We start from the raw sequence: 23,149 nt of genomic DNA, 5'->3' as shown, positions 1-23,149 counted from the left end.
GAGACAGCCTGGCCCCGGTCCGCCCCGTTAACGCGCAGCGCACAGACCCCGCAGCAGGAGGCTCCGGGACCCGTCGCCCCTCACCGGCTCCCGCCATGGCCGCACGCCGGCCGCAGCAGCCCGCAGAGCCTCTGCCCGCGCGCCTGAGGACGCTGGGTGCAGGCAGCCCCCGGGCCAGGCCCAAGCTCGAGGGTGTCTTCCGCTGCGTGGAGGACGCCTTTGAGAACAAGACTCTGCAGCTGGACGCACTGGGAGGCCGCCGGGACCCTCGGGCTTGGCAGCCCCGCAACATGGCACGCGGCAGCCAGGAGGGGCCGGGCGAAGCCGGCGGAGACGGTCCCGAGGACGCAGCGGGTCGCCGAGAGCGTCCCGGCACGGTTCCCGGCCCACAGCAGGTAGTGGCTGAACGGTATGAGGGCCCCGGACCCTCCGAGACCCCGCACACCCACGCCGGGAGCCCTCTGGGGGCTCCTCCTCTTCCCGAAGCCCCCAGCCTCTCTGAGGGCACCTGAGCGCTCGCGGCCAGTCTGGGCCTGGGGCATCTCCACGCTGCCACCGCGCAACCCCGCCCGCGGGCTCCGCCGCTCCTGCCCGTCTCTGGGTCTCTCGCGCGTCCTGCCTCTGGGTCGCCGTCTCTCTGCGTCTCTCGGTCTCGCTGTCTCTTTCCGTCGCTGTGTCTCCGACTTGTGCCCGCCCTCCTGCCCCCAGCTTCGCGGCCGGCGGCGGAGCAGCCTTGCAGGCGGCTGTCTCCCCCGCCCCGTCCCAGCCCGGCGTTCGGACGGAGGAGCCCGGCTTCGGCCGGAGGCACCTTCCCCGACGGAGTCTGGCTTCCGGAGCGTGGGGTGCCTGGGATCAATCCCCGCGACCTCGGTGCCTCGGGTCACCAGGGAACTGGCGGCGGGCAGCGAGCTGGGCGGGACATTGCCGGGCTTCTCCCACCCTCCCTCCCGGGCAGCACACTCCGCACACACGCTGGCCAGGACCTGTCGCAGCCCTTCGCCCTCCCCACCCAGCACGCGGGGCCGAGGCGCAGGGACCCGGTGCTGCGGCGGCCGATGTTGCCCGGGGCTGGGGAGTGGGCGGTTCTGAGCGCGGCCGGGGCGGGGCTTGTGCGCGGGGGCGGGGGCGGGGCAGGGCGGGGCGGGAGCCGCGCGGCCCGGCGCGCTCGCACTCGGACGCCCGGCGCCCCCACGCACACACGCGGCCTCCGCGCGTCTCCGCCGGGACCCCCGAGGCCTGCCCCGCGGAGCCGGGCGCGCGGGCCGACCGAGGCGGCGGCGCTGGCGGGAGGAGCAGGATGTCCTTCCAGGGCAAGAAGAGCATCCCCCGGATCACGGTGGGCCTCGCTCCGGCCGCGCGTCACCCCGCGCCCCGTGCCCGCCTCCCGGGGCGGCCTCTCGCGGCCCCGCACCGGGACCCCGCCCTCCGGGTGCAGCCCCCGCGCACGCCCGGCCCTTCCCTTCCAGCTCCAGCTCCTTCCCGCGCCGCCGAGGGCCAGGCGCCCCGCGAGCGCCGCGCAGACCAGTTTGGGGAGCAGGGCGCTCGGGCCCCGGGCCCTGCCAGCTTCCCCGGACCCGCTCTGCGCGCGAGGAAGGCGCGGGGTGCCGAGGCCGCTCTTCAGATGGGAGCGCAGATGTGCCCCCTCCGCGCGGAGGCCTCCGGGTCGCGGCGCTCTGACGGCGGGGGGAGGGGTGGCGGCGGGCGGACGCGGCCTTTTGTCGGCACTGCCGGCCCCCCGCCCCCCGGACCGCGCCGCCACCGCGCCGGGAGCTCTTTGTCCGAGACAAAGCAGCTCGGCCCGGCCGCTGGGCCCGGAGCCCCGGGCACCCCGAAGCCCTCCGCGAAGCCGGGATTCGGACACCCCGGTGGAGGCGAGCGCGTACTAGTTGGCGCCCAGCCGGCACCCCGGCGGCCCCGGCCCTCGGGAGGCGAGACCCCCGCCCCCCACACGCACCGGTGCGGGAGCCGGGCGACCACCCCGCGGCCGGGAAACAAAGCCGCGCCTGCGGGCGGCCGGGAGCCCGCGGGTCTCAGACCCAACTCTGGACTCGGCCTGAGCAGGAGGGCGGGAGGGCTTGCGGGGCTGCCGGCCGGGTTCCCGCGACACCGAGGGAGGAGGGAGCCCCTCTACTCCCCGGTCGGGAGGGCGCCGGCTTCAAGACTAACGCGGGAAGCCCGCCGGAGGCCGGCACCGGGGTGACCGGGGGCGGGAGTGATCCCGGCCCCACTGGGCCGGAGGGAAGGCGACCGGTCCGGGGGCCCCCACGCCCATCCCGGGGAGCCCGCAGCCCGTCCCAGCCCTGGAAGGTTCTGGCGCCCGGAACCCGCTGGAGCGCGGGGTCCAGGCCACCGTGCTCTTCCTACCCAGAACCCTCCTCCTCCTGGCGGGCTTGCCTTTGGCCTGAGGGTGAGGTGCCCCGCTGCGAGTGGGGCGCAGGTGTTGAACTGGGGACGCCGCAGGGGATGGCGGGCAGGGTCCAAGCACCGGCTGCAGAAGCTGGGCAAAGCGGGTCATGGTGCGGTGACCCGTCAGGGCGATGTCCAGGGCCCAGGGGCAGCGGGCGGTGCGCCCCAGCAGGACCCGGGGGGGGGGAGCCGAGGCAGCTGGGAACGCACCACGCCGTAGACCAGGAGTCAGCAAACTTCTGTGACGGGCCGGACAGCAGAGGCCTCCGACTTTGGGGCCGTACAGAAATGAACAGCGAGACTGCCCGTAAAACTTGACTTAAGGACACTGAAAAACGAATTTCATTTAGTTTATATGAGTGAGTCATGAAATATTCTTCTGATGTTTTTTAACCAATATAAAATGTAAAACCATTCTTAGCTCCAGGCTGCTTAAGGACAGTGTCAGGGCCGAGTTTAACCTGTGACAAGGCTTGTCAGGCCTTTTGGAGGCAGGGATGGCAGTTTTCCCTTTAATCAATAGGATCTTGAGAATTCATCCCAAACAGATGTCAGGAAGACCAGAGATGACATAATGAGGCTCACGTGTAACGAGTCACGTGTCACCTCGGGAGCCCTCTGCGGTCCTCGTGACCGCACAGCAGGTGGCCTCCCTGGGAAAGGTGCCCGTCTCTTCGGCCTTGGGGCCCAGTTGAGGGAAGGGGAAGGGCCGTGAGGTCCGCTCCTGTCCGCGTCACCCCGCCCTCGGCTCCTTCCTGATTCCCTCCACTGTTCTCTGCGGGCTGCACCTCCTCCTCCCCATTTCGCCAGGTCCCCTTCTCTGGGCTCTGTCTGTCACAGTCTGCGCTGGCCCTGTGTGACCTCTCATCATTGGTGTCTCCCTCTGCTGGGAGGCAGCCCCCGGGAACGGGGACGGGGGTCTGTCTGCCGCCCTGACCCCACATACCGGCAGCACAGCTGCCCCAGCCATGCTGCTGTGGACCGAAGCCCAGCAGCCAGCCGGAGCCTCTCAGTGCGGTGGCAGAGGAGGGGCAGCCTCCCAGGCCGGCATGGGCACTGCAGGCTCTGTCAGCCGCTCCCCGAGCCTGGGCTTTAGGGATCAGGTGATAAATGTGTACATCTGATCCATTTCACCGCTGCACTTCCTGGCGGAGTGAGAAGCCGGTCGCCAGGGCCGTCCCTGGGCCTTTGGCAGCACCAGACTGCTGACAGGAGGCGCGGGGCCTGTTCTGCAAGGGCCACAGCTGCCTCTGGGCCCTGGCCGCCCTGCTGTCGGGGATGGCAGCGGTGCAGGCCTTTCTGTTTCTTTCTGTGTGCACAGCTTGTGCCTGAATGTGTCAATCATAATCCAGAGTAAGTTGTCCTAGGTATGTTTGGGGTAACTCAATTTGGAGAAAACATACTGTTTTTTGTTTCCAATAGAGTGACCGCCTTCTGATCAAAGGTGGGAAGGTGGTAAATGATGACCAATCCTTTTACGCTGATCTGTATGTGGAAGATGGTTTGATAAAGTAAGTACCTGCCTCAACTGTCTTCACAGATCACGTGGGTACACGCTGACCACACATTGTCTGAGAGTTTACTTTTGGGTGGAATCCACGTAAACACTTTTTCTCGTCTAAAACCCTTGGAGACAGTTCCAGCCCCAGCCTTCAGGGATGAGTCTCTCTAGAAATTAAGACAGTGGCCCCCACCTCTCTTTGTGTCACCACAGCTTCAGGGTGATCTGGGGCTCACAGCAGGTGCTTAATCAAGATGAACTGAGCACCCCTATAGTTTCTCTGCTTACACCTGTCAGGCAGGACCCTCGAGTGGGGGCCTCTGTGCAGTAAGTGTGCAAAGCCCAAGACCTCCGTTTTGAGCCCTGGAGCCGCTGCACAGGGAGTCTTACTCTGACAGCCTCTGGGGGTGGTCCTGCTAAATCTTGGCCGCACCGTCCTTCTCCTCAAGAAGCCCAGGTGCACTTTCTGCTGCACCATGTTGCCAGGAAGCCTGTTCACATTCTGGCCTGGGCTCTTTATAACCAGTGAAACCTCTCTTTGTTGCTTTCAGACAAATAGGCGAAAACCTTGTCGTCCCTGGGGGCATCAAAACCATTGATGCTCACGGCCTGATGGTCCTGCCAGGTGGAGTTGATGTGCACACAAGGCTGCAGATGCCTGTCCTGGGCATGACCCCAGCTGATGACTTCTGCCAGGGGACCAAGGCAGCCCTAGCGGGAGGAACCACCATGATATGTGAGTGTCCCCAGGCGGGGCGGCCTCCGCCCCCAACCTCGGTCGTCTGGCTTCGGTGTCACAGGAGGAGTTTCGCATGATGGTGTTCTCGACCCGTCCCCAGTATTATATTCCAGTCTAAGCATCCTCGACAGCTCTTTTGTTAACCCTGTTTCTGAATCGCTTTGCCTTGGCCAGCTGTGGAATGCCATGGGCGCAAATGGATGTGTGCCCAGTAATTTATTATTTCCTGGGAAGCTAGCAGCTGGCCAAGGACTAGGTTTGGAAAAGTCAAATGCCGTGGACAAGCAGGGGGGTTGTGTTGCCTGAAACAGACATGTTCACCCCAATCCTTATGCCTCTGCAACCTAGTTTGTGGGAAGTTCTTGCCAGTGTCAAGAAGAGTTAAAGACGGAAGCTGTGGTTTTAGAAGGATGACAAAAATACTATTATCCATCAACAACCCCCAGAGTTACATTTCTTCAGTCCTGGCTCTGTGCCAGCCAAGAGAACCATCCTGACATGCTCTGGTTCACATACCTCCTCATAAAAACCTCTGAGCCCAGCAGAGAAGCCCCACTCAACAGCCTGTGAGATGAATTTGCTTGCCAACCATGAACTTGCTCTTTGTAAGCTTGTGGGGCCAGGAAAAGACCCCAAAGTCCAGCTGCTCCCCTCGTGGACTTGAATGCCGTCAGCTCAGCAGTGCAGAGCTCAGACATCTCTGCTTGGTTCAGACCTGGTGTAACAAACCTAGTTGAACCCGGACTCTACCCTGTTCCAGCTGTGTGACTTCCAGCAAGTCAGTTAGCTCTCAGAAGTCACACATTCCTCATCTGTGAAATGGGGGAGAGGAACCCCTTAGCAAGTTGCAAGGATTAAGTGAGTTGTGCATTTAATTTGCTTTGTTGTGCCAGGCACACTGTGACTGCTATTACTGCTGCCACCAGGAAGGGCCCCTCTGAGGTCACTGGGCACGTCACCAGAGATGCTCAACCATTGCCTGGATCTTGGGCAGTGTGGTTTACTCAACCACAAAGTGAAAAAGGACCAAAGACGGTCCACATCATTGGACTGAGAAGACGGGTCCTATCAGGCTATTGCTCATGCTGTCACTGGTGGCCCAGGCTGGCCAGGGCTCCTCCACATGGATGTCACCTGCTCACGCCAGTGCCAAGGCAGCAGTTAAGCTGTGGGGTGTCCCTGTGAGGATGGAGAGTCTACAGGCCTCTGTCAAGCCCCAGGCTGGATCTGTGAATGGCCCACAGGGCGGACAGGCACCCATTCCCATAGGGTCCAGTGTGGCGATCTGAGCTGGGGAGCAGAGGCTCCGAATGAGGGGCGTGCTGAGAAGACACGGCGTCTGCCACAGCCCTAGGTAGGCAGGCTTTTCTGCCCTAGGAGAGGTGCTAAGCAGTGTTTGGACCTTGGACGTAGGGCTGGTACGTGTGGGGAGGTGACCATGCAGTGGCCATGGGACTCCCAGCTGCCCAGGGGATTGAGTGGCCTGTTCAAGGTGGGCCATCCCTGAGCACAAGGGAACCAGCCACCGTTCTGGGCAGGCTCCTGGGTCCAGCCCCACAGACAACGGTGCTCCCCTCCTGCCCTCGTCCACCGTCCAGCCTGCGGGTCTGCATGGAGAAGGGCTGGGGCCGGAGATGCCTCTGGGCAGAACCGATGGGCAGGGTCACAGCCGTATCGGCCCCCAGTTCAGGTGCCCGTGGCCTTTCCTCTGCTTTTCTTAAACCCACTTCCTGATCTCTCGGGAACATGAAGCCAGTTTCCCGTGGAGGCCAAGTGGTTCCCCTTGACCAGGGTAGGGGGCTCCGCTGACCACACTGCTCCCACAGTGGACCACGTGTTCCCCGACATGGGCGTGAGCCTGCTGGCGGCCTATGAGCAGTGGCGGGAGCGAGCGGACAGCGGGGCCTGCTGCGACTACAGCCTGCACGTGGACATCCCCCGCTGGCATGAGAGCGCCCGGGAGGAGCTGGAGGCCCTGGTCAAGGACAAGGGTGAGTGGCGGCTCCCGTGGCCAGGCGAGGGCCACTGGAAGGGCGGGGGCGGGAGCCTGGGCTTCCCTGTTCTTGGGTGGGAAGGTGCCCCTCATCCTGGGCCCTCACCATGCTGACCTCTGTGACCCCAGAGCAGGAGGCCGGGGGCTCTGGGCAAGTTGAGCAAGAGTTACTGGAATTAGCATGCCCGTTCTACTTCCAAAGAGTCTAGACCAAGGCCACCTGCCTCCTATGGCTGGGGACGTTTCCTGTCCACAGAAGGACACAGTGCCACCTGTCATCGTGGCCCTTGTCCCTGGATGAAGGAAAAGCGCTAGCTACATTCAGACCCTTTTGGGAGAATGCTTTAACCTGCAGGTCCCTCTTGGGGCTGTGCTGAAACAGGCCAGTGCATAGACAAGCTGAGTCCGTTTGAACCAGAAGCCCTGAGGCTGAAACCACGCCAGAAATTCAGTCGGTCTGACAGGGTAGATGATCCTGGTGACTGCTCTCTGGTGGAGCAGCCTCCAGCTGCCCTTGGCTTACAGCCTGGAGAGGGTCACAGGCAGTGTGGGGCCAGCCCCTGGCCAGACCTGAAGGAGGAAGGGAGGGCTCATCCTGGCCATTTCCCAAAGGGTGTTGGTCCTCACACTATGGCCTTTGTTTGCAGGACCCCCACCCCTCCCTGGGAGCTGATGTGGTGGTGGGGGGGGCGCTGGCCTCGGCACCTCGTTCCAAGCCGCAGCTCGGCCGCCTGGTTGTTCTTTGCTTGGCCGTGGGAGGCTGTGGCCTTGCAGCTCAGAGCAGGGAGGTGGAGGGGAGCCGGGCACCTGCAGCCACTGCTCACCTGCTGGGGTGCTGCTGGGCGGGGCCTGCAGACCAGGGGTAGGTCCTCAGGAGGAGCCCAGGGACGGGCCACCTGCCTCCTATGTCTGCGGGACATTTCCTGCTCACTAATCAGCGACCTCCACAGATACCCTGTGCAGGTTGTCACCTGGGGGGTGGCTCCTGTGGCACAGGGTGACCTACTTTCCCTGCCACATGCCTCAGCTCCTCACATCAGCACTTTTAGGCCAGAGAGACTACCAGCGAGGAGCAGGGGGCTGAGAGCCTGGTGAGTGTGGGTGGCGGGGAGCTGGGGGCTGCCTCCGGGCCCCGGTGCATCCCCAGTCGGGTCCCAATTCCTGGGGGATGTGGGACAGCTCTGGCTGCCCCCAAAACAGGAGAGCTGGACCGTCCTCTTGGTCGGGCCCTGCCTGGCCGAGAGGCCCCCAAATCTGCCTGTGTCACGGTGTGTCCCTGAGCACGTGCTACGAGCCTGGCCTGGTGGGGCGCGACTCAGGCTGCAAAGGTCAGGGGTGGGCTGGATGGCCCCGCTGCTGTAGACAGCCTATAGAACTCGGGCAGCTCAGAGCACATGGCTCCCTCCTTGTCAGGGCTCCTTCCAGTGTCAGGGGTGCTGGGGAGTGGGGACGTGAGGGGCATGAGGGGTTCTCACCTGCATTTGCCCCTGCGGAGCCATTGGTTCCTGGTCCCAGAGCGTGAAGAGCTGCCAGAACAGGGCTGGGGCCAACTCCGGGCCTGCTGGTGAGCATATGTGGGGCCGGTGCCCAGGGCCACTGTGCCAGCTGCTGAGGCACGAGAGGAGGGGGCTGCCCCCACCCTGGCTATGCTGGGGATCCGACCACTGGTGGCTGAGTGTCAGCCGGTCCTGCCTCTCTCCTCCAGGTGTGAACTCTTTCCTGGTCTTCATGGCATACAAGGACCGGTGTCAGTGCACCGACAGCCAGGTGAGGGCGGGTGCCAGAGTGAGCAAGAGCCGCTGGGGCTGCTGCTGGCAGAGCCGCAGCCCCACACGGCCTGCACACCTCTCTTCCCAGATGTACGAGATCTTCAGCATCATCCGGGACCTGGGAGCCATGGCCCAAGTGCACGCAGAGAACGGGGACATCGTGGAGGAGGTGCGGGCGGGGGTGGGGCTGAGGGCGCCCCAGACTCTCATAGGAGCACTCGATCCCAGAAGCCCCAAGGGACGGGATGTTGAACGGATTCTAGTAAAAAGCTTGCTCAGGGTCAGAGGTCAAGCAGGGGGACAGGGCAGCCTGGGGGGCTTTTGGCCACAACACAGACTTTTCTGTGATCATCACACTTCAGATCAAAAATTTCCCAAACCGTAATGTCGTTTTGTGGGGGACTAAGATCGTTTTGCAGTGCCTGCCCCCCGCCCCCACCTTGGAGTGAGGCCCCTCTAGGGACTGGACCCTGTGTTCCTTCTGACCAGTGAGTGTGGTGTTGGGTCAGTGGCAGGCCCTCCAGTCACATCCAGGCAGCCCTGGGCAGCCCCTGGGAGGTTTAGGGCTCCTTGGTGGGCTAGAGGGTACACATGCACAGCCCACCTCCCTGACAAGCCAGACCCACGGGGGGACTTCCTGGGGCAGGGCGGGCTCTGCCCATCCCCAGGGCAGCAGGAAGGGGGTGACGTGCAGCCTGCGGGGCTCCTAGGTTCCCACCACCGCCCTTGGGCCAGCATGTGCCTCTGAGGCCACACCGTCAGGAGAACATCATGGGTCAAGCTAAGGATAGGGTGGTGGGCAGAGCGTGCTGGGAGGCACCTCAGCAGTGTAGGGGGGCTGGTTTGGGGGTGGATGGTATCCTGCTGCTCTCGCCTCCCACGCGGACTCGGTGTCTGTGTCCCTGACAAGAGGAGCTCCCTGCACAGAGCCCCAAGGGCCAGCGTGCTTCTGGGAGATGCGTCCCACCCAGCCCTGACTGCATAGCCCCCATCACACCCCCAGAAGCGCCCCTCTGAGAAACAGTGTGGCAGGCCGGGCTGGGGGGCTGCCTGGGCCCCATCAGGAACCCTAGGATCTCAGGCAAGTCCCTGCCCCCCCCCAGGCCCATCCCTCTCCTGCAGTTAGGGAGCTGGTGTCACTCCCCTGCAGGGCCCCCTCTCCTCCATTCTGGGTTCTCTGTGGTTGGTGATTCTGAGCGGCCTGGGGGCCCAGGGCTCACACAGGGGGTCTGAGGGCTCAGGACTCTGCCTAGGGAACAGGGCTTATGTGAGAGGTCTGGGGGTCAGGACCCATTTCGGGGAGCAGGGTCCCCTGGGCCATGGACTTCGCACCCAGGCTGAGGCTCCCCAGAGCTGGGGCTGCAGCCGGGATGCAGCACCGTGTCCTGCCGGTTTGTTTAGGAGCAGAGGCGGTTGCTGGAGCTCGGCATCACCGGCCCGGAGGGCCATGTGCTCAGCCACCCCGAGGAGGTAAGAGCTGTGCCCTGACAGGGCACCCTGGCCACTGCCTTCTTCTGGGGCTCCATGGCCGGGCAGGGCTGTGCCCCTACTTGGGTCACCTGGGAGGTGTGACTCAGTGGGTGCCCCTGCCAGGCTCATATCCCCATGACTGCTGGTCACCCCAAGGCTGTCACCAAAGGCTGAGCAGGCAGCGTGTTCAGGTCCTGAGGGCTGTGTGGCTCAGCCCAGAGAATGGGCACCAAGCCCCAGGCTGGGCTCCTCACCTGCAGTGGGTACCCCCTCTGGGCCTAGGACCTCTGGAGGTCTGTGGGCATCCTGAGGCCACCCTGGCCAGAAGGCCCCAGGGCCCTGGAGGGCCTGAGTGTCCCTGTCCCCAGGTGGAGGCCGAGGCTGTGTACCGAGCTGTGACTGTCGCCAAGCAAGCCAACTGCCCCCTGTATGTCACCAAGGTGATGAGCAAGGGTGCAGCCGATGTGGTCGCCCAAGCCAAGCGCAGAGGTGAGCACGGGGCCTGCACCCCAATGCCTGGGGAGCACCAGTGGGGGTCAGCGGTCACGGCCTTGGACTGGAGCTCACCAGCCACCCTGAGGCCCCAGCGGAGCAGGCCTGATGGGGAGGACGCTGCCGGTCGGCCTCGTGGTATTGGGGCCTGGTGCTGGGGGCCCGGGTGGCGGCCGCTGGGGAGGCAGGCCTCAGTCCCCGCCCAGGTCTGGTGAGTTTGGAGTCTCCCTCTGTTGGAGCAGCAGCTGCTCAGGAGGGGGCCTCGGAGCAAAGCGGGGCTGCTGGCCTGTGTGCACAGACGTGAATGCCATGACCATGGGGTGTGCGTGCGAGCGTGCACAGGAACGTGAGTGTATTTGAGTGCATGAGTGTGTTTTGAGTGACTGCGTGAATGTGTTCTGAGTGTGTGTGTGTGTGTGTGTGTGTGTGTTTGGGACAGTCTGACTCCAGGTGCTAGTGAACCTCAACGCACTGATCCCGCCAGGAGGACACATTGCAATTTGCTGGGCCCCTCATGTGTCCAGGACCTGGGATGCATGTCCTGAGGGCTGGGGGCCCTGTGCCCTCAAAACACAGCTGGAGGGGGCAGTGGATAAAGGGGAACCCGAGGTCTACAGACAGGCCATGGCCAGGCAGGGATGGGCACCAAGCCAGTCATGTCTCCCTCCAGCCTGCGGGCCCCAGCAGGGGGGCGTGAGGGAGCAGGTATGGAGAGGTCCCCCCAGAGGAGCCTGGGAGGGGGGTGAACCGTCCGGGTGGAGAGGTGGAGGGGTTGTTGGGAGCCATCAGCACAGTCCGAGGCCTCCGTCCTGCTAGGGCCCGGGGGCATACAGGTCGGCAGGGCACCTCTCGGGCCTGTTGCAGGGGTGGTCGTGTTTGGGGAGCCCATCACTGCCAGCCTGGGTACAGACGGCTCCCACTACTGGGACAAGAACTGGGCCAAGGCCGCGGCCTTTGTCACATCGCCCCCTGTCAGCCCGGACCCTACCACTGCCGACCACCTCACCTCCCTGCTGTCCAGGTAAGGGGCGGCTCGGGCTGGCCCAGGGCAGCTTGCGTGCTCCATGCCCACCATGGCCTCAGCCTGCTGGCAGCGCAGGCCTCCCTGGCACAGAAGCTTGGCCAGCACCTCCCACCTGGAGCCCCCGCACTGCCCTGTCCTTGCCCTGTCCTGGTCCCCTGCACTCAGTGCCGCCCCTGCCCAGCGCCCTCTCTCACACATCTCCAGCCCGTGGGCCGTGCTGGCCAGGGTGGGAGGCAAAGCTGGCTGGGCCTCGGCGGGCCTCAGAAGGGCAGGCCCCTCTGGGCTCCACTGAGCCCAGCTTGCTCTAGCGGGGACCTCCAGGTGACTGGCAGTGCCCACTGCACCTTCACCACTGCCCAGAAGGCTGTCGGCAAGGACGACTTCACCCTCATCCCCGAGGGCACCAACGGCGTCGAGGAGCGCATGTCTGTGGTCTGGGAGAAGTGCGTGGTGAGGACGCAGGGCACCAGCCGTCACTGGGGCGGGGCTGCAGCGGGGCTCCGGTGCCCAGAGGGAGGCCACCGCACCAGCAAACGCACCCTGAGGGGCACTGGGGCTGGGGGCCCCTCCCTGCCACCCAGGGGAGACTCCCACAGCTTGGGGGAAGCCTGGCCCTCCCTGATTCCAACGTCCCACCAGGAAGACATCTTACATGATCGAGGGGGGGGTGGCCCTGTCCCTGTGGAATTACCTCTGTGATGTCAGTCGTGTCCCCAGGTGCTGATTTCCTTTGACTCCATGTCCCTCGGAACACCCTGCCTGGCGTCCCGTCCCCCACCCCCACCTCCAGCCCTGGGCTCTTCCTGGGCCCAGCCCTGACCCCGGCTCTGCAGGGAGACCGTCACATTCTAAGGGCCACAGCCTGGGGGCTTCACCAGTTATTTGCCCACAGAGTGAGAAGAGACGAGGCTTTTGCGCACAGGGTCAGACCTGTCCGTTCCCACTGCCCTGGGGGCACGGCTCTGGACCTGCCCACTGCCTGTGCCGCCTCGTGTCCTCGGGACACTCCCTCCCCCTCAGCCAGGCCTCCTTGTCCCCAGGCCTCAGGGAAAATGGATGAGAATCAGTTTGTTGCTGTAACCAGCACGAATGCTGCCAAAATCTTCAACTTTTACCCAAGGAAGGGGCGAGTGGCCCTGGGCTCTGATGCTGACCTGGTCATATGGAACCCCAGGGCCACGAAAATCATCTCTGCCAGGAGCCACAACCTGGTAAAAGCAGCCTGGTCCGAGTTGGGGTCGGGTGCCATGGGGCAGGGGTCCTGGGAGCCCCCGGCGGCCTCCCTGGTCAAGCACAGGACTGGCACTCTGGGTGCTAGCGGAGGCCCTGCTCCTCCTGAGGGTGAGCGGCTGGGATGTCTGCTGTGGAGCCCTGTGCCCTGTGCCTGCCTGCCTCATAGGAAGGCTTAACCCTGGGCGAGGCGGTCCACACAGCCCTGTCCAGGGACCGTGCCCCAGGACAGGGCTCTGTAGGGTGCGGCCAGTCCCCCCCTGGGCTCTGGCCTGGCTGAGTCCACTGTGCCTCATCAGAGGTCCTAAGACAGGTGCACACAGGCCTCTGGGAACACTGGTCAAACCCACGGGGTGTCTCGGGAGCACACAGGGCTGCTGCCCCATGGACCTGTCTCCCCAGAACGTGGAGCACAACATCTTGGAAGGCGTCGAGTGCCGAGGAGCACCCTCGGTGGTCATCAGTCAGGGCAGGGTGGTGCTGGAGGATGGGAACATGTTCGTGACCCCAGGGGCTGGCCGCTTCATCCCCCGGAAGACGTTCCCTGACTTTGTCTACAAAAGGATAAAAGCTCGAAACCGGGTAAGGCTTGGGTTGGGTGGGCGTGGCGCGGGGGCCAGGACCTCCTCTGCACAGCGTCAGTTCCCCTGGTCAGCCCTGCCCCTGCCCCGCAGTCAGGAGAGCACAGAGGGCCCCTTGCCTGGCGGCCAGGCCCGTAGTCGTGGCTCTGCATGCCTTTATTAGCCACATAACCCAGCATAGAAAGTGGACCTGAGGTCAATTAAAAACCACTGGTGGCGCCTCCCTGTGTGAACCAGCATCAGCGCTGCAGCAGAGCCGCCCAGGCTGCTCAGGAACAAGTGTGCAGGGACTAGGTGAGGGGCGCGGTCTTCACGGCAGCATCATGAACTGGAGCTCAGCAAGCCCCCCTTGTCTCTGCTGCCTGGCCGCGGCCCTCTGCCAAGCTGCCCTCTGCAGCCGATGGACGCCCCAGGTGTCTGCCCAGGCCCACGCTGCACGCCCAGCTGGCTTGCACATGCACACACTAGTGCACACACTGGTTTGCTGTATCCGAGCTGTGCCTCCGTTTTTCTGGAAGGATGTTGTCTGAACTGAGAGTGAGGAGCGCGTCTCCTCCGAGGGGAAGAGGTGGCATGGGCTCTTAAGGCGCATGGTGCTGCCACAGGCTATCGGGCACAGCTGTGCTCTGGCCTGACCTTGGCCACACACCCACCCCTCCCTCAGGGTTTGGGTGGGGCTGAGAGGCCGGGTCCAGGCCAGACCAGGCATCCACACCTGCCCTGAGGGGTGGAGGTCTGGGACTCCTATGGGCACCCAGATAGGCATCACCTTGGCAGCTCTGAAATTGCAGACTCAGCTCTGGCACAGCCAAGGCACAGGGAGGGCGTGGGCTCCCGGTCACACACCCGGGGTGAGGGGTGTGGGGTCAGACCTACACTTGCCATCTCCCTGTAGTGGCCCCACAGTGACCCCACCCCCAGGGCAGGATCTGATGGGCAGGCGCCCCCCACCCCCCCGCTGTCTAAGCCACAGATCCCAAGGGAGGTGCCAGCCAGAAGCACAAACCATCTGAAGGTTCTGCTTCGGTCTGTGGACCATCCCTCCACTGTGGCCACTGGGAAAGGCCTCTGGCGTTGGGGCCGTTGTCAGGGAGGCCAGGACTCAGGGCTTCCCTCTCAGGGCCTCCTTGGGGTTGGAGAGGGGCTCTGCCGGCCACCAGACACCGGGTACTGAGGAGGGTTGGCTTCCAAGTCCAAAAGCGGGCTTTCTCCACAGGGCTGCCCTTGTCTGAGCAGTGCCCCCAGCTCGGCACAGCTACCCAGCCTTGGGTGAAGGAAGCATGTCTGCACACGTGTGTGCAGGGAGGTGTGCGTGCACATGCGTAGGGATGTGTGTGCACATGCACAGGGAGGTGTGTATACACACACACGGGGCAGAGGCGCCCACGGTGAAGCCCGGACATCCTGAGCCTGGCAGGGGGGCCCACAGAGCGGAGCAGGCCCCGGTCCTGGCAGGAGGGCCCGCCCTGCTTCAGGGTGGGTTTGGCCCCCTCATGCCTCCCCTCGGCCCTGCAGTTGGCAGAGATCCACGGAGTGCCCCGCGGCCTCTACGACGGGCCAGTCCACGAGGTGATAATGCCTGCCAAGCCAGGGGGCAGTGCCCAGGCCCGCCCATCCTGCCCCGGGAAGAGCTCCATTCCCACTGTGCGCAACCTGCACCAGTCGGGGTTCAGCCTGTCTGGTGAGTTGAGCCTGGGGCACGGCAGGTTGGGGACTCCGCTGCAGCATCCTGAGGGACAGGAAGCCCCCCTGGAGACAGTAGGCCTCAGTTGCCAGGGTCCTGCTGGCGCCCAGGTGGGGAGCTCAGAGGCTGCAGGCCCCCCAGCCCCGCGCCTGGCCACACCTGCCCGCAGAGGGAGCTGCTCAGTGTGCAGAGGGTGGAGGGCACTTCCCCTTGCCCTGTGAGGGGCCGAGGGGCAAGGCCTGGCCAGGGAAGCCCTGTCTTGTGCAGCATCTGCTCCAGGGCAGTCGTGATGCCCCTGGCCTTGACTCAGTGCTGAGTGGGGACTGTCACCTTATGCCCAGGGCTGAGCGGGGATGTCCAGCCCCAGCCAGCCCTGCCAGCCAAAATTGTGAGGCCAGTAGGGAAGGGTCTGCAGGTGCTCAGGGACACCCAGATGCTTTGGAGTCCTCAGGGGGTTCCAGGGCACAGGCCGTGGGCTTCAGGCCTCCCCTCGGGCTCTTGGCTGTGCCCCCTACCATGCTACATGACTCAAGATTCTTCCAGAAGCCCTGAGTCCTGGGTTCTCCTGCAAACCAGAGCAGGACCCACCCTCTCTTTCCAGACCGCGCAGGGGCCAACCCACCGCTTGGTGTCCTGCCTCACCCTCCCGCTCACGGAGGTGGTATGTGCTGGGACAGAGGGCCAGGGCAGGTCCCCTTTGAAATTAGCATCGTCTTAAAAGCTACGGACAGCCCTCTGCCACTACAGGGTCTTGAGGGCAAGGCGGGTCTGCCCCACAGGGGGCACAAAGCAGGATGGAGCTGCGCTCTGCTCCCCAGGCAGGCTCCTGGAGGGTCAACCTTGACCTCCAGTCCCTAGCTGGACACAAACACTGGCCTCCCGTTCTTACCATCGCCGACCTCAGGCATGGGGGCAGCTGCCCGGTGTCCGGGTCTGCGGTGTGACCCTCCGTAGTGTGGCTGCGGTGGGGGTTGCTCCGCGGTCCTGGCCTCGCACACAGCCGGCTGCTTCTGCCCCTCCCACACCCACTCCCAACTTTTCTGCAGGATCTCAGGCGGACGACCACGTAGCCAGACGCACAGCGCAGAAGATCATGGCGCCTCCTGGTGGGCGTTCCAACATCACCTCGCTGTCCTAGAACTCTGCAGGGATGGCGCGGGCTGGGCTGTTCCAGGCGGGCAGCTGTGGGGACGCTCACGTCTCTTAGCTTTCCCTTTGTTGACTTTGAAAGGTGCTGGGCCTACCTTCCCCTCCCCATATACTCTCCTATTGGGGTCCCAGGTCCTGTTTCAAGAAGCCCCCACCAGTAGAGAGAATTTGGGGAGGTCTCTCTGCCAGGGCAAGGCTGGACATGGGGGCCCGGAGCCCAGGTGCTAGGTGCCTCGTTCGGCAGGGCCATTGCCCAACGGGGGCCACAGCCAGCCGGGCCGAGAGGCTGCGGCATTTGCCTCTTCCTCCCCAGCAGGAGTCCCTGACCCAAGGCCCCAGCCCTCCTGCTGGCCCAGCGGGTCTGCTCCCCTCGCCGGACCCAGGACAGAGGCCCTGCCGCAGAGCCGCTGTGACGTCAGAGACCCGTCAGGACCTCACGCGGGGTGGCTTCCGGCAGAGGACTGAACCTCTACTTTCCTAGTAGCTCGTTTCCAGGGAAATTGAGGCTCCTTTTTAGCTGAGATGCATTCCTTTTATTACCAAACGTGCATTCCTGTAGCTAGTGAGAGCAGCAGCTTCGCGTGGTGAGGGTAGCTGTAGCCAGAACCTGCATGCCTTCCCCAGCCCCATGTGAACTGGGTCCATTAAAGGTCTCTGGGCTGTAGCTGCTGGCGTGTGGACAGCCCTGACCTCTCTGTCCCGTGGGCCATCCCCCAAGAGTGCCTTATGAGTGGGCCCCTAGGGCATTCTGTGCGCCCGACCCTGGTTTTGTTCTGGCTATGAAGCTGGTTCTCCAGACCACCTACGGGGATGCCTCTGCTGGGCCCAGGTCAGGGAAGGGCAGGGCCGGGTCTGCATAGGGGTGAGGCTCTCACTGTCAGGGCAGCAGCCTGGGGACTGTACCCCAGCCCAGGCCTGCAGGTCAGAGACAGCCAGAGGGTTGGCTGGATGCTGAGGGAGAGGGTTCGGCAGAGAGGCTGCCTCCCACATTCTGACCGAGAGCCCAGGGAACCCCAGTGGGGTGTGGGGGCACCATGGCACTGGGGAGGCATGGGAGCAGGGTGGCAAGCTCACACCTCCTGCAGGTGGCAGGAGAAGGGGCAGCCATGGCCACAGCCCTGTCTCCAAGGCAGAGCAGACCCTCAGGGCTGTCAAGAACCTTCCAGAAGTGCTGGCTGGCCAGTTCCCAGCAGGGGTGTCTGCCGAAGGGCAGGATGATCACAGGCACCAGGAAGACAATCAGGGAAGGGTCGGGGATGGCCCCATGCCTCACAGCACTGGGAGCTCAGGCCTCGTCCCGGCGTCCATTCTTGGTGGCCAGGGAGTGCTGTCAGCTGTGTTCTTGGGGCTTATCTTTGAACTGGGCTTCTCAGGAAGTTGTGCTGGCCCAGGCATCCTCCCCAGGACAGTCCATCCTGGTGGTCCTGCCACATCGCCAGGGCTCCCCCGGCCCAGCTTGGTTTGGTCACTGTGGCCTCAGAGCCCATTCCTGAGGCTCACCAAGGCCGGTTTCCACGGCACTGTATCCCCTCCCTGGTGGGATGCAGTGGTCAGAGCCCAGTCACACCCATATCCCTGCCACCAACATGGGAAACCAGCACGCAGTTCCAGGGGGTCTCAAAAATGCACACCTGCGTTTATACATTTATACATGACCTCAAGCCTCCTGCCCTGACATCACTGGGAACATACCCCAGGGGTTGGCACCACCACAGGGCATCCTGCAGTGCCCACCTCTGGCCCCTGGCAGTGGCTGTGGTCCTGCATCACCACGTGGCACCCATGTACTGGGGCCCTCAGTGAGTAGGGCAGCAAGTCTCTCCATGCCACCTCTGCCTGGCCCAGCCAGCTCTCCTTTGCACCATCTGTGCCCACTTGGTCCTTGTGATTTTACCACCCACCCACTGCCCAGCATGATGGGGCCCTTGGCCTCATCTTGCCCATTCCACAGCCTCCCGCTGCCCAGCATGGCTGCACCCAGAGCAGGCAAAGACTTGACAGTGAGCAGTTCTAGGCATGATACGCAGAGGTGGAACTGCACAGACAGCAGAAAGTGCTAGAATAGTGTATCTCTAGAAAACTATTCATCATCCTGCCCATGACCCTCCCCACTTGATGTACAAGATCTGAGCCCATGCTGGCCACCACCAGGTCTGGGCAGCAAGCTTGAGGGCAGGGACAGGAGCTGCGCACAGCCAGGGGGCTGAGGGCCAGTGCACGTGCCCACCATGTGAGCCGGTCGGGGCCGCCAGAACAGACCTGGCCCAGCAGCCACGAGCCTCCCTCCGGCATCGCAGTCGACTCAGTGGCTGGGGACACCTGCCCTCCTTTCCCACCACTCTCAGCCACACCAGTCACTTCTTGTTACTGCGACACTGAGCCAGGGAGCAGCCTCTGCAGTCAGATGGTCCCAGTGAAAATATGGCCAGATCTGCACCTGGACGGGCTGGGCTGTTTGGCTGGGGACATGGACGCTGGGCCTCTGCCCGCAGCCCCGCCGCTGTTCGTCCTTGGAGCCTGGTCTCCACAGGCCGGCCGCCCGCCTAGCTGCTCCCAGCAGAGGGGCAGAGGGAGCCACACATGGGCAGGGCGGGGCGCGCCCCCTCCCTGTCCTCTGAGGCCGCCTCCGTGTCCCCGGCCTCAGGTGCGGGCAGGGGCTCACTGCCCGGGTCCTGGCTCCTCTTCAGTCTGGGGGAAGGAGGCATAGGACGGGCTGTACAAGCCTCACCAGCAGCCCCAGCGTGCTTCCCTCTGGCCCCTGACATGTCCGAGGGCTCAGGAACATACCAGGGGCCCCCAAAATGGACTGAGTGCCAGGCGTCTGCCTGGGCATAGGATCCCTGGGCCGGGCCAGCACAGCAGGGAGCCGAGAGGGACATGGGGCAGGCAGGAGACTGTCAGCCCAGCAGCTCTGACTACCCCTGGCCTCACGCTGGAGCGGTAGGGCTGGCAAGCTGAACCCCTTCCCGACCAGAAGCAGAGACACCAGTGCAGGTGCAAGTCCTGAGGACCAGCAGGTTTGGAAGAAGGCTTTGCGAAGAGCGTGGCCAAGCCTGTCTTACCCGCTTCCCCCAGGCCTCTGACCTCCAGGACAGCAGCCACTGTCCTAAGCCAGTGCCTACATGTCCTGGTCCCCAAGACGGACAGCGTACCGGCCAATCCCGCTCACCTTCCCGGCCAGAGCCCAGGGCTGCCGCCTCCATGCCTCATCCTGCCCCTCCTCCCCTGGACCCCCAGAGCCGGGCCTTCTCCCTCCACTGTGCCAAGCATTTCAGCTGCCTATGGCCTCTCATCGCCCTGAGAGCCAGCTGTGCCCACCCCTCTGTCTGCAGCAGGGGATGCGGGTGGACAGGAGCCCACGGGGCTCTGCAGGTGATGCCCGGGGAGCTGTCATCCCTTGCCTGGCCGTCCACTATGCATCCCCAGGAGATCCTCGCCCGTGGCCCGTTTATGACTGAAAGTTCCCAAGGGACCCCTCCCATGAGCCTGGATGAGGACCTCCCTCGCCCTCCTCCCGGGGCCACTGCCTGGACTCCCCCAGGCAGGGAGGGGTCCGCTGATGCCAGGTGACTGGGGGCTCAGGACTGGTGTACCAAGAAAACCTTGGCCCCAATCCCCAGCTCCTCTCTGTGACCAGTACCCACCCCTAACACACTCACTTTTCTCTGTTAAAAATCACGAAGTCTTGCTGGATTGCATCAAGGCAGTCCTGAAGGTAGTCATTCTCCTGTTAGCCAGAAAGACACAAATGAGTGTGGTGGATGCCATCAGGTTCCCTCACATCCACTCATGGCAGGGCCTGGTCAGCTTCTCCAGAGCCCAGGTTGGGAGTTTGCCATGCCTGGGTGACCCTTAGCCAGTGACTGAAGGACACCCTAGTATGGAAGCTCAGCCCCCTGCCTCGGGGGATGCCGACATGGATGAGTGCCCATGGGACCAGACTTGGCCAGATTTCCAGACCCACTACTGGGTCCTCTTGGTCACTTGTATACAGATTCCCATCTTAGAGTCCACTTCCAGGGACCTGCCCTAAGAAGGCTGGTCACCGGGCTGTCCCAAGAAGCAGACTCTCAGAACAGGACAGGAGCTGGACCCTGCACTGCTGGACAGACAAGGAGCCCATTCCTGGTGGCGGCCACAGGTGTCCAGCTGCGGAGACTCTCGCCTCGGGGAACTTGGGGTGGCTGCCGTCGGGGGGGAACGTGAGGGCCACCACCACAGCTCCAGCGCTGGGCAGAGGTGGGAAGGGCAAGCGCATACACGGCCCGCTGGCTGCCTGTCTATTGCAGGGCACCGCGACTGCATAAGCAAGCGACAGACTCAGGGCACCCATGAGCAGCCTGGGGCACGGTGTGAGCAGATGCTCCGTCCTGGGCCTGGACAGCTCCCGGGAGGCCAGCTGAGCTGTAAGGGCCGCAGACCCTCAGAGGAGGCAGGAACCATGCAGGGACCCTCCCGCATCACAGCCAGGGCCCTGAAGGGGGCGGAGCGGGGCCATGAACCTCGGGAGGGCCCCTGAGGGGGTGCGTGTGGGCACCCCTGAGCTTGTGGATGGCCCTTCCCTGGGGGAGCAGAGCAGCACCCCCAATTCCTACAGAGGACACAGAGCTGCAGCCGTGTCAGACACCACGGAAGGCAGCCCTTGCCCCCTGTAGGCTGGCCTCTGCCCACCTCCGACCTCCAGAACAGGTCACCAACAGTGGCCTAGCGGGGAGCGCTGGACCCACGAGGCATCACGCGCTGACCAGGGCAGGCATGAGACCAGGCACCGGCGTGGTGAGCACAGCTGCTCCAGGGACAGTGTGCTGATGTGAGCGCAAGCCTATTGGCTGGGGACTTAATTCCCTGGCAAGAGCCCTGGAATGGGGTCAGTGTGGCTCTTGGAAACTTGCAAGAAACTTGGAATCTTGGCCTTGGCCCTGGTGAAGATTCTAGGACCGCCTTGGAAATAGGCTGAGGGTGAACCAGAGGCTCAGAGAAGGGGAGCAGGACCGGATTGACAGACTCAAGACTAAAGAGCAGGTCCCTCGACGGCCAGGTTCTGGGGGGCCCCACGGACAGTGCCTCCAGCAAGGTGGTGAAGAAGGAGCTGCCGTGGGGGCCCAGGACCATGGTGCCTGTGACCCACAGGAGGGCCTGTTCCGGAACCCGTGGTGCTCACCGTACCCAGGACAGCAGAAGGCTTGCCGAACTTGGCCGCACTTAACCAAGTGTGAGTGCCCCCTGCCCTGGCAGCAGGATGGAGGGGCATGTGGGGCACCCTGCCCCCAGGGTCGGGGGATGATAGCAGCGGTGTGCACACACGGCGGGCGAGACCATGGGAGCACGAGCGGAGGCTGTCGTTAGCCTCCCTGAGGGAGGGCCCATCCCCTTATCACCAGGCCCAGTTCAGTCCTCAGACCGGGGACCTCCGTCAGAAGGGGTGGCAGGTCCCGCGACGAGGGCCGTGCTCCCAGCAACTGTCCCTGGCAGAGCTTCCTCCGGCCCCTCCCGGAGTCCAGGCCACCACCTCCCTGAACGCAGGGAGTGCTCCATGCAGGGACCACCGCATGCAGTGGGGTGCGGAGCCAGGGCCTGAGCCAGCACTCGGCCCGCGCCCACCTGGCAGCGGCCACCCCGGGAAAGGCGCCGAGAGCTCCAGACACCCGCCCCTCGCAACAAACCAGCCTAGACAGCGAAGAGAACCCACACCAGCATGAGAGGGCAGGCAGGGCCACTGCCAAAGACTTTCAGGTCTTTACCTTCTGACTTTTAGGGCATGAGGATGCTGCTGCCCATTACTTTCCCTCTTGATTAACAAGCCTGGCATTTGGCCCATAGCAGGGATGGGGACTGTGGCAGCCTGAACCGACTGGGAGCCGTGAGCGCCGCTGCCGAGCCGGGTGCAGAATCAGTACCAGGACGGGTCCACACAGCCTCTAGTGCATGGCATGAGGCCACTGATCTGACATTCCGCCCAGTACCCACCAGCGGGGGCTAGAACCAGCTCACGCTCATGCGAGACACGGTCATGGTCTTGCTGGGGCTGGCGTGTGCTCCCGTCCTCCGTCAAAGCAGGCGGGACGAGCCCCGTCCATCTAAACTCCCCGGTCATCACGCGCGGGTGGTGTGCAGTGGATTAGAGGCCACGGGCAGGCAGCGCTGGGCGCTCTGCATGTCCTTGTAGAACACAGGCCCAGAGTAGGGCAGACGACCACTAACAGCCTCAGGAGCCTGTCCTGTCTAACTTTTGTGCATCTAGCCATGGGGGTCATGCCAGGACGTCCCTTCCAGGGCAAAGGAATGTCACTATACCTGCACCTCTTCCAAGAAGAAAGCACAGAACTCGGCAGGCTTACTGGGTCTGGAGGAAGCTGGTCTGTCCCCCCTGCTGAGGCACGCCCCAAAGGACCCCACTGGGTGCCCCGTGAGTTAGGAGGGCTCCCACCCTGGCCGGCAGGCTGGCTCCTGCGGGTCCGGTCTGGGCTCTGAGGATGGCTCTGTGGCTCCTCCGCCCCCTCAGTGGCTCCTGATGCACTAAGTGCGGATCAGCAGCAGCCTGAGCCTGGGTGGGGGGGCTGGGGGTGGGGGGGCCACAACCTCTGAGCTCCCTCCAGCCCTGGCCGTGGCACGTGGCCTCCCCCAGAGGAGCCACCACCCTGGCAGGGTAACTGACCTCTGCCTCAGGGAGACAGGCCTCCTCGCAGGCCGGGCTGTTCACCTAGCTGTCCATGTCCCAGCCTTCGTGTCAGTAACGAGCGGACATGTGCACAGGTTCCGGCTGAGGAGGTGATGGGAGCAGGGCGCCGGCTCTCAGTGGGGGTCTAGGTCAGCCAGGAGGCAAGCCGCCAACAGACCGACCAAGGGCAGGCGGGGAGGCTGCGGCAACAGGGCGCCCGGAGGATGGCGGGAACGCGCATGCTTGGCCCGCCTGGAGTTCACCTCACTGACCTTCCTCATCTGGGCTTTCCCAGGAAGCCGGAGGAGCCGCTCCACAGGCTTCAGAGAAAGGCGGCTGTGGGCGGTGCAAGGGACCACTGTGTGTGACCTGTGACCGTGACCCCTTCCACAAAGGATCCTTTCTTGCCGAGCCACGGCCCAGGAGGCCTTTGCCGCACCCGCCCTGACCTGG

The 23,149-nt window shown here is 64.0% G+C and overlaps 2 protein-coding genes across 8 annotated transcripts in view; one reads left to right on the top strand and one right to left on the bottom strand.

Annotated features, from left to right (window-relative positions):
- Positions 1-1,152: 1,152 nt before the first annotated feature.
- On the top strand, positions 1,153-16,702 carry DPYSL4 (dihydropyrimidinase like 4). 4 transcript variants are annotated; one of them, XM_037011324.2, is made up of 14 exons: positions 1,153-1,336; positions 3,829-3,917; positions 4,459-4,643; positions 6,473-6,637; positions 8,345-8,406; positions 8,497-8,577; positions 9,810-9,878; positions 10,247-10,367; positions 11,235-11,391; positions 11,703-11,844; positions 12,435-12,605; positions 13,027-13,206; positions 14,721-14,886; positions 15,936-16,702. In XM_037011324.2, the coding sequence occupies exons 1-14, from the start codon at positions 1,298-1,300 to the stop codon at positions 16,025-16,027; spliced, it is 1,719 nt and encodes a 572-aa protein (XP_036867219.2). In that variant the 5' UTR covers positions 1,153-1,297; the 3' UTR covers positions 16,028-16,702. The 4 variants fall into 4 exon arrangements, with proteins under 4 accessions (XP_036867219.2, XP_073096197.1, XP_036867218.2 ...); XM_073240096.1 differs by lacking the exon at positions 1,153-1,336 and adding an exon at positions 2,458-2,765; XM_037011323.2 differs by lacking the exons at positions 1,153-1,336; positions 3,829-3,917; positions 4,459-4,643 and adding an exon at positions 7,287-7,730 and having other exon boundaries at positions 6,511-6,637; positions 11,599-11,844.
- Positions 16,703-18,080: 1,378 nt separating this feature from the next.
- Positions 18,081-23,149, bottom strand: part of STK32C (serine/threonine kinase 32C) — a 62,703-nt gene continuing 57,634 nt past the window's right edge. For all 4 annotated transcript variants that reach the window (XM_073240097.1, XM_073240098.1, XM_073240099.1 and 1 more), the window contains 2 exons: positions 19,698-19,765; positions 18,081-18,726 (listed from right to left, as the gene is read on the bottom strand). In XM_073240097.1, coding sequence (XP_073096198.1) covers positions 18,582-18,726; positions 19,698-19,765 — 213 coding nt within the window. In that variant the 3' untranslated portion in view covers positions 18,081-18,581. The remainder of the gene's footprint in view (positions 18,727-19,697; positions 19,766-23,149) is intronic.

This window comes from Manis javanica, chromosome 7 (assembly GCF_040802235.1).
Source record: "Manis javanica isolate MJ-LG chromosome 7, MJ_LKY, whole genome shotgun sequence".
In the NCBI taxonomy this organism is placed as follows: Eukaryota; Metazoa; Chordata; class Mammalia; order Pholidota; family Manidae; genus Manis; species Manis javanica.
The sequence above is the reverse complement of the archived record's forward strand: the minus strand, read 5'-3'. Positions and strand labels throughout refer to the sequence as shown.